The sequence below is a fragment of the Pteropus alecto genome, unplaced genomic scaffold (genome assembly GCF_000325575.1).
Source record: "Pteropus alecto unplaced genomic scaffold, ASM32557v1 scaffold14, whole genome shotgun sequence".
Lineage (NCBI taxonomy): Eukaryota > Metazoa > Chordata > Mammalia > Chiroptera > Pteropodidae > Pteropus > Pteropus alecto.
Genome location: NW_006436810.1, coordinates 17276754 through 17286482, shown reverse-complemented (window position 1 = coordinate 17286482; position 9729 = coordinate 17276754). Strand labels below are relative to the sequence as shown.

Sequence of the window (9729 nt, the reverse complement as noted above, 5' to 3'; positions counted from 1 at the left end):
TAAAAGACCAGACGACTTTTGCTGAAATATAAAAACTGGAGTTTTGATTTAAATTTTTTGCAAAAATTTAAAGACTGTGATTAATAGTTTATTTCTTACTATTCTCAATGTTATTTTAAAATAATTGAGCTGCAGAAACAATTCCATTAATCAAAATAACAGGAAATATGAAAACAAATGGCAACCTAATCTGTCTCGCTTTGAGCTATGGGTGTCACGGAGCCAGCGACGGGGTCACACAGGTGGGCGGATTTGGACGGATGCATCATTTCTTCCTAGTGTCACATCCAGGGTCTCAGCACCACAGATCGAATTTCAAAGTTCAGCTCGTTTGTCTCCCTCGTCAAACCTAGCATCTTGAAGCACATGTCCCTTTCTGTGAGCGTAACGCACTACCAGAGTCCCCGACAGTTACGGGGGCATGCGTGAGCAGGTGGCGTCACACCACGTGTGCCCACTGCCAGCCTCACTCCACCAGCTGCCAGACCTCTGAAGGCCAAGGGGTCCCTGTGTCCTGGGGGTGCAGGTGTTTCTCGTGTAGATGCCACCAACCTCCGCTCCTCGGCATACACAGATCCCTTATAGAGACGAAAGAGGGGCGCGTAGACCCCGTAAGTTCTGGAAGTCACTGTCCATCCCTAAACATTAAAATGCTCAGAGAGAGATGACTTCCTTCGGCGTTACTGAAAAGCCCGCAATTCACACAGCTGCAAGAAAGCAAAGCCACATTTTCTAGAAGCATTCTTCTCATCTCCCGATGACTCTTTCTTTGTAGGAGGGGGGGAAACAGCATGCGTGTGCTCCAGTACCACGTGTCCACCCAGTTTGAGCGTTCCTGTGACTCTTGTGTCCCACGGCTGTGTTCCGCCCCCCACCGCCCGATTTCTCAGATGGATTTCATCCATTTCTTAAAAGCCGTGTAGGACTGCTGTGTCAGATAGAGAATGTTGGTCCCAGCGAATCAGTAAGCGAAAATAACGCTTAAGTAAGATGCTGCTGAACACCCTTCGGTTATAAAGTAGGCACCTCTGCGTCTAGATAAACGGACGGAACAACCTCGTCATCCAGGTTGTCCAGATCGTGCCGTCCTTTTAAAATAAGTTTAAAAACTCCAAGCCCTGTAATTTACAGCCGCGTCCTCTGTGGGGAGAGGGCCGTCTTCCTGTCGCCTCTCTGTCGGTCCTTTCTATGCTGCCAAGTGCGAGTTTGTGTTTCCTGGCCCAGAGAGAGAGAAGCCCAGGTGGATCCCTGGGGGCGTTTTCCGTGTCACGTACATGAAATGCAGACGCGCGACACACGTGTTCACGCTCGTTCTCGCCCACTTCACGGAGTCACCGGAAAGTCTGTTGTGCCGCTCACAGCCACTTGCTGGGGACTGTCAGGGCCAGTCTGCAGATGCCCAGCAGCAACGCCCGTTTTCTGTCGGCTCACGGCCGCTTCCCGTCGCGAAGACGTCTGGCAGCGCTTCTGCGTGAGCCCCGCCCGTGCCCGATGGGTCTCCCCACTGTGTGACGTCGCCGTGCAGAAATGGACGCCCCTTTCGGTTTGCTGCAGGAGGTTCACCGTGTCCTTGTCACACTGCCCGTTTGGTCACTGACTCCTGCGTTTCAAGGAAATGCCGTCCGTCCCCCTGTGCCCACCCAGCCCTCCTTGAATCATGTCGTCTTTCATTCCGACGTCCACTTAGTGTTGACACGTGTGTCTGCTACGGGGCAGGTGGGGGGGGGGTTGTGAGCACAGTGCTAATTTTAAATAGGGATTTTCCGAAACGGTTAATGAAAGAGAGGTGCTTAATTTGTTATGCCGAGCAGGCCCTCCACCCCCGTTTCTGGGGTCCCGTGGACATAGCTGGAAACCAGCTAGAATTTTCTACAAAGGCTCTGTTTTTTTGTGCATGTTCATCTCGAGTGGCCGGTTGCATGTCATCAAGACTTCAGCTAAAGGTTAATGCAGTTAAGTGAGATTAATCTTCCCTGTTCGTTCTCAGCCTGTGAATGCTGCTGTGCAAACGGGGATGCCTCAGGGGCCATGCGTGAGCGCCCTCCAAAAGCCGCAGGCTCACACGTACCCTCATTTTTATCTCGCTGTCTGCCTGACTTCGGGGGGCCCCAGTTTCCCCACCACGGGGGGCAGGCAGGTCAGAGCGTGCTCCCAGTTCTGGCAGGCAGTGGGGCTGTGCTTCCTTTGCTGGGCCCCAAAGCCAGCCTTGCTCTGGAACTGTCACCTGCACGCACATCCGCCTGCCCTGCTGGACGTCTGCGTCTCTGACCCCACCAGCCCGCCCTGCCACGTCTGTAGCTATGTCTGCAGAGCTGGGTCAGACGCTGTTGTCGGCTGTCCTGGGAGGGGGAGCGGGCGGGCGTCTGAGCACCCTCGAACCCCAGGAATGGCCGTGTGAGACTGCGTCCGGGGGCCGCCGGCCTGGCGAGGCCGCTGCATGGCCGTCGTCGGTGGTCTCGGGCAGGCGTTGGTGGGGGACATGCCCGGGGGCCCGGAAGGCAGCCCTGACCTTTCCTGCTGTCTGCTTTTCTCGTTCAGGGGAGAGACCGTGCTAGCACAGACGCCGTCCTGACAGAGTCTCTCAGGAAGGGGACCTAACGCCCCACGCCGGCCGCGAGCCACCCACCCAGCCATCCCGACAGACAGCGACCCTGCCCGCCCCCCGAAGAGCAGCGGGAACACTCCCGACCAGACACCGCCACCCCGGAGCGGGGACCGGGGGCGCCTCTGCTGGCCCGGCTTTGCAGAGCGAACGGACGCTGCGCGGGGAGCTCCGAGCAGGTGCCCCGCGAGTGTGCGTGCTTGTCAGCCACCGTGTGGCTCCGGGCGGCGACGGCGGTGACGGCGGTGACGGCAGGCGCGCAGGGCATCCGTGTGGTCAAGACAAGTTTGAGACACTGGAAAAGGGTCTTGTGTGTGGGGACAGCACGTGGCCCGAAGCGCTGCGAGAGAAGCCACCGACACGCAGACTGTCCGGGCCCGGCGCGGCGCTAGCCCGGCCCCCGCCCTGCTCGGCGGGCGTTCACGCCGTGAATGGGGCGTGCTCGGTGCTGTGCGAGCCAGGCTGGGGGCAGGGGGCCGGCCACAAGACCCTCACTAGTCCGTGGTTCGTGGTTCGGTCGCGTCCCCTGTCCCCTGGGGCCCGTTGCGCTCTCCACGTGCTCCACCCGCAGCTCACCCCGTGCTCGGTGACTCGGCCGAGGACGCCGGCTGGGGGTGCTGCTGTCCGCGGGGGGCTGGGGGGAGAGCGCTGGCCAGCGCCGGGGGTTGGGGGCGCTCTCTGTTCTCAGGGCCTTCGTGACAGGGCTGCGCCTGCAGGCCACGCACAAAGGGGACACCCGTCTCCACGGCCACCCAGCCATTGCACCCCCGGGTCTGGGCCCATGTCAGTCACGGCGGGAGAATCCCTGGGCAGATTTGGCCCCAGACCACCAGGGTGCCAAGGCTCTGGACTCCTCTGCCCCCACCTCCCTGCAGCCCCCACCTCCCCGTCCCCCCGTCCCGGCAGCACCTCGGCAAGCAGGTGTGTCCTTCGTGGGCCTGGCGCCCTCCACAGGTGGGGCACCTCTGTCCCCAGAGCGTGGAGGCCCCCAGGCCCTGGGAGCCGGTGGCCACATATACCTCTTCCTCAGTCACGCAAATGCAAGTTTCTGTGGTGGGGATTAAGGCCCAAAACAAAGGATCTTAAACCTGCGGCGTGCGCAGTGAACGTTGTACTCCACAGATACAAATGTTCCCTTGTCCTAGCGCCGTGACACCATGTGTGACGGTGATATTTCTGAGAGTTTCAGAGTTTTGCACATATGATTTTATGCATTATCAAAAGTTACTGCTGCCTTGAATGGAAATGTTCTGTGAAATTTTTTGCAAAAGCTTTACTAGGTTTTTTTTTAATTGTGAAATTTTGTAAAGGCAGGAAATGGATTAAAATAAGCATGCTAAATATATTTTTCAAAAAAGCAATAATTTTACATGTACAGAAATTATCTTAACCTTTAATACTGGTGAGAGCGACAGTTTACTCAATGCAGTAATAGATTATGCAGTTTTTGTAGAAAATGGGCTTCTGATACAAAGACGTGTTTAAACACACACACACACACACACACACACACACACAAACAAACACCCACCCACACCCTAGAGTGTGGTTTTTTTTGTTCTGACGATTTGTTGAATTATTTTATTATTATTGTTGTTATTGTTATTAGTTAATGTTTGGTTCTGGATTCTACTTGTTACTGAGTTGAAATTACTTGACGGTTCGGGTTACTTTGTGACACTTGCAAACAATGCAATGTACCCGACTAGCTTATGTACACACACACACACACACATACACGTACTCATGTACACACACCCGTGTGTATGTGTGGACACCCAGTTTTTCTTAACTCGGTGTCCCCTGATGTTCTTACGACACACACACACACACACACACACACACGTACTCATGTACACACACCTGTGTGTATGTGTGGACACCCAGTTCTTCTTACTTGGTGTCCCCTGATGTTCTTATGCCACATGCACACCAGAGCGACATGCCATGGTGGTGTGCCTGGGGGTGTCCTTGCAGTTACTGCTGAGCGACTGACTGTTCCGGAAAGTTCTTTTGAGCAAAGTTGCAGATACATTCCTCTGTCCACCTTAGAAATCAGCTGCCTTCCCGTTGACTCACGTTTGATCATTTTGGTAGTTTCCCCAAAGTGATACTTTCTGTGTTTTTGGCCTTTAGTTTCTTGGCTGAAAGTGGTGACAGCTTGGGAACAGCCAGGGGCTAGGGACTCGGTCCTGGCTGTTTTTCTGTGTTTTAGTTAGTAAAAGAAATTCTGTGCTCAAAGTGACACGGAGGTGTCATGTCCACTCCTGCTGTTCCTGAAGCAGTCCGTGGCAGCCCCGCTGGCATTCGGGGGGCGGGGAGGGGGCGTCCTCCCGCACCCCTCTCCGGGCAGCTGGCTGAGAGGGGGCCGCCTGAGTCAGTTCAGATAATCGTGAGCCGCATCGAGTGTGGACTCAGGTTTCCGCTTAGCTAAACAGACGGCGGGGCCCTGGGGAGCAGCGCCCTCCGAGAGCCGGCTTCTCGGGGCCGATGGGTCCTTTTACACCGATCACCAGCATCCTGTCGGTTTGTTAACGCATCTGTGTGGTTCGACCATAGTATTTAATATGATTTGTGTTTTCTTATTTATTTAGCCAGTATGTTTTGATTTGCTTTTCTCCGAATGGTAATTTCTGCGCGATCTGTCCTGTAGGTCACCTCTGAGTGTCACGATTTCTACTACCTCTGCCAGTCTGCTGTTTCTGCGATTCTTAACAGGATTTTTACAGTGTTGGCGTCTAATGGGATTTAGACAATAAAGGGTCTGGCTGTCCACACTGCAGCTTCTCCGTGTGTGTCCCCTTTCCCCGCCCTGCCCGGGCCGCTCCTGGGCAGCTGTGCCGGGCGGCTGTCCCCACCCCGTCCTTCCCCCCGCTCACCTCTCTCCCTTGCTGTCTAAGTCAAATAACACATAACAAGCTTATAGAAATCTTTCAGGTTATTCACTCATATTCCTTAATTTGAAGAATGAGCATGTGCACTCTCTGGGAGACCAGCCGCCGGGCGCCTTGTCTGGGAAATCGTCCGCTGCTCCTCCACTTCTCTGCCCGCTCCCCGGGAGGTCCCAGGCAGCCTTGGGTGGATAAACGTCACCTTGGTCAAAACACGATACCCATTTTCAAGCCAAGAGGAGTTTGCCCTTTTGGGTTTTGAAAAGTATTAAGTGCTTTAAGAGGTTGCCCCACTCACCATAGTTATTTATTTAAACCAAGAAAGACACTGGTTTCCCGAAGGTTTTCGTGAAAATTGCACTGGGAATTACGTTTGGCCACTTGGCAAGATAAAGGAAGGTTGGTTTTGCTCAGAATATCGAGAGCTGTGTTCAGATTCGGCCACCCTGCTACAGGTTCTAGAACGTTCTGTGAACACCTCGCCGCGGCACACGCACAGGCAGGCTTGGTGACAGCACTCCTGCACGGCGGGCCGCGGCCGCACGGGTAGCAGGCTGCCTCCAGGGCGCCAGTGCGGGCACCGTGGCGGCCGACAGTGCAGCCTGGACGCGGGCGTCTGCCTCACAGAGGGTGACGGCGGTTCTCAGTCTGTGTGAAGAAGACCGCACCTCCCGGTGCTCATGGCCAGGCTCTCTTCACCCACATTCCTCCTCGGAAACAAGACAAGGTAGCGCCCCCAAACCCCGAGAGGTTCCAGTGACGCACACAGTGTGGGGGGTGGGGGTCCGTACAGCTTCACCCTCCCACGCCGGCGTCTGCGCGGCCGAGGCGCCTGAGTCATTTCACCGCCCGTAGCTCTGCTGGGATTTTGTCACGGACATGGGGTTCGCTGAGCAAAGACGGACGACAGGCCAGGGCCTGGCGTGGCGGTGCCCGCGTGTGCAGCGCCCCGCGCCTGCGCGCGGTGACAAGGGGGGTTCATTCTTCATCAGTCTTGCTAATTATACTTCGAGGCAGTAAAATGCAAAAGACCATAGAATTTGTATTTCTTTTTTTAAATACAGTTTATAACATTATATTTTGTACTCTTTATATTAGAATTTGTAACTAGATTGATGTATTTAACTATTTCTGAAAAAATATTCAATGTTTCAGTTGTGTGATAAAATATTTAGATAAAGCATATTCATTCTATTGGAATTTGAAATCAATAAAAACATCTTGAAGTTGTTGAAATTCGTAAGACCTTTTTTCCGTTTCAGGCGGCGGCTGAAATCCTTCCACATCTTACCTTGGTCTGTGGTGGTGTTTTTTTGCCGGCTGAACGCAAACCGAAGTGACGCTCTTTAATTCTGTGTCGGAGTTTTTAGGGTGATTCACGCGGTAGTTCATCTGAAAGGTCAATGGCCAGAGTGTCCCCACCCCCAAATCCTCTGTGGGCTCCAGGACGTACACACACTTTTTTTTGAAGGTGACTTTGAATTTTTCATTTTTCCTCCCACCACATCTCACATTTCCACACCAGACACAAACTCGCCTTGCCACGTAAGCCACATGGGACGTCGGGAGCGGACGCGAAAGGAATCCCGCATCAGTGGGAATGCACGCTGCTCCCTGGGGAAGCACACGCCTTGATAGGCGTCGGGTCAGAGGGGGTGGGGATTGGACGGCAGAAACCGGGCTGGGGCTCCCGGGTGCACCGACGGAATTTCAGCTTGAAGTTGAGAGGCGAGCCCGCGTCTCGGCTGGCGGGAGCTCGCGCGTGGCTTTCGGCTCAGCCCGGGGGAGAGCGGAGAGCAGCGCAGGCCGCGGCCGGCCGGTCCCAGCGCAGTCCCGCGGGCTGGGGCTCGGTCCCGTCCACCCTCCGTGGCCAGGCCTGTGGAGCTGGCGGCCCGCAGAGCAGACCTCACTGGAGGCGGCTTTTGAGACGCACTGGCTTGCGGCCTCCTCCTCCCGTGTGGCTGATGAGGCCGCAGTGACACCACCTCTTTCATGGGTAGTGACGTGTAACTGAAAAGCCAGTCACACTTGAGGTGTGACAACATCTTCGTGTGTCACCTGAGGTGGGGAATTCCAGGTGACGTGGGCCTGCGACGCTCGTATGTTCCAGCCCCTGGTGGACACTTTGTCTCGGCCTCGGGGGCCTGGAGGTGGCTGTGCTGCTTCCCCAGGGAGCAGTGTGCATTCTCTGTCCACCCCCTGGTCACCAGATGGCACACACATGATGTCTCGCCACGTGCCCCGGGGTCCCCTGGGCCGTTGGGGGTTGGGCGGGGGATGGCGATGGCACGTCGGCCGTGTCTGTGACGTGTCACGCACCGTGCCGGAGGCGAGAGCTGGCGTGGCCGTGGGCGCCCACACCGCACGCGACGTGGGGACGAGGCCCCATCACAACGCTGCTTTCCTCCCGTCTCCTGCTCCTGGCGGTGGCACGGTCCCCTTCGGACCTGCGTGACTCGTGTTCTGGAGTCTTAACACCGCACGCGACGTGGGGACGAGGCCCCATCACGACGCTGCTTTCCTCCCGTCTCCTGCTCCTGGCGGCGGCACGGTCCCCTTCGGACCTGCGTGACTCGTGTCCTGGAGTCTCAAAGGTGAGTTACTATCGAGATTGGGAACGTTCCTGAAAACTGGGACGTGCCCTGGCCTTTGTGTGACGCGTCCCTGGACTGGCCCATTTCCTCGCTGCCCACTGGCACGCAGGCCGCCGGGGGGAAGGCGGGCGGAGCCGGGAAGCACGTGACAGTCACGCACCCCTCCTGTCACTGTCCCGCAGGGACGAGGAAGGTACACTGAAGCGGGGTTGTGACGAGAGGGCACTCTGTACCCCGTTTGCAGCGCAGAGTCCGCCCCGAGCCCCCCGGTGGGCGGGGTCTGCCGAGGCCGCTCAACTGGGCTCAGCCTGGGCGTGGGCAGGTCCAGCAAGGACGGGGCAGTGCAGTCTCCCCTTTCTGCGCCCGGATTCCCCAGAGGAGGAGCGGGACGCAGGTCACAAGAAGCCTCGTTCCCATCCGACGTGGTGCCTCCCCAGCCTCCTAGGACAGGGGCCCGGGGCCTCGTAGGGAAGGGGGGCCCTCAAAGACGGGGACGCGGCTGTGGGGTATCGGCAGGCACCGTGAGGAAACGCAGGTGGGAGCTTGGGCGTGGGGTGACCGTGGGGTCCGGCCGCGCGTGGGGCCAGCTGCCCCGGGAACTGACGAAGCCCGGCCCTGCGGAGGTCAAGCAGGGGCTGGACGCCCATTCGCCAGGAAGTCGGCACTGGGGTCCGTGCACCGAGGGGCGAATCGGAACCCCGGAGCGTGCGGGCCTTGTCTGAGCCCAGGGTTTTGGGCCTCTTAGAAGCTGTAAAAATCGCACAGAAAGCTTTTGACGTTGGAAATGCATTCAGCCAATCCCGGGAGCCTGCCCGGCTGAGGAGGGACGCCGTCAGGGCACGTCCTTCCAGGTACACGCGGGCTCTCCCGACACCGAGGGAGGACGCCGGGGGCCACCGCGGGGGAAGCCGGCAAGCTACAGGACCTCCCAGATGGCCATGCGTCTCTCAGAGCCACCGGCCCGAAAGTTCTGAAACAGTTTTATAAACCGGTTGGGGTAATGGCTTAAAATTACAACAGTTCGTAGCTGCTCTCAAACCTTAGTTGACTCGCGTAATCTCTGAGAGGATCTTGACATGGCAGAGAAAAGTGACGTGTGAACGTCAGCGAGGAAGAGCCTAAGGACATCGTCTCTGGGAAATCCGCCCCCCCCCACACATCCAGAACATACTGCGAGTTGTCAAATCTGACAGAGAAAAGGGACCGAGATCATTGTCAATTAGTCTTTGATGACATTAACTCAAAGTGAGGCTTCAGGCAAAGAGATCAACAACGTATGTCAGCAGGCAAGATACTGTGACAAAAGACCCCTGTCAACAAAACAGCTGCACTGTGTGGAGGTGTGTGCACCGTTCCTGAGTGACCGTGTGCATCTCTCATCATTGCAGTTCAAAGAGCTAGACCCAAGCCAGCGGGGACGGTCAGTGGTCGAGGGGAAGCGTGACCTGAGGCGGAAGGTGAGTCCGTTCTGTAGCACAGACGAAGGCCAGGAGGGACACGGCTACGCCGAGGATTGGTACCGAGTGCCGTAGTCGACATCCAGGTGACGCCCCTTTCAATCTGAGAGGTGAATTTGGGCCAACGACAGGAGGGGCCAGCTGCCCGCGAGCCGGGGGCCACCTGGGCTGCCTCGTTCATGGGC

The 9729-nt window shown here is 56.7% G+C and overlaps 1 protein-coding gene across 1 annotated transcript in view; it reads left to right on the top strand.

The window, feature by feature from the left end:
* Positions 1–4425, top strand: part of ZNF516 (zinc finger protein 516) — a 15865-nt gene extending 11440 nt beyond the window's left edge. The window contains exon 4 of the mRNA XM_015590839.2: positions 2539–4425. Coding sequence (XP_015446325.1) covers positions 2539–2598 — 60 coding nt within the window. The 3' untranslated portion in view covers positions 2599–4425. The remainder of the gene's footprint in view (positions 1–2538) is intronic.
* The last annotated feature ends 5304 nt before the right edge of the window (positions 4426–9729 follow it).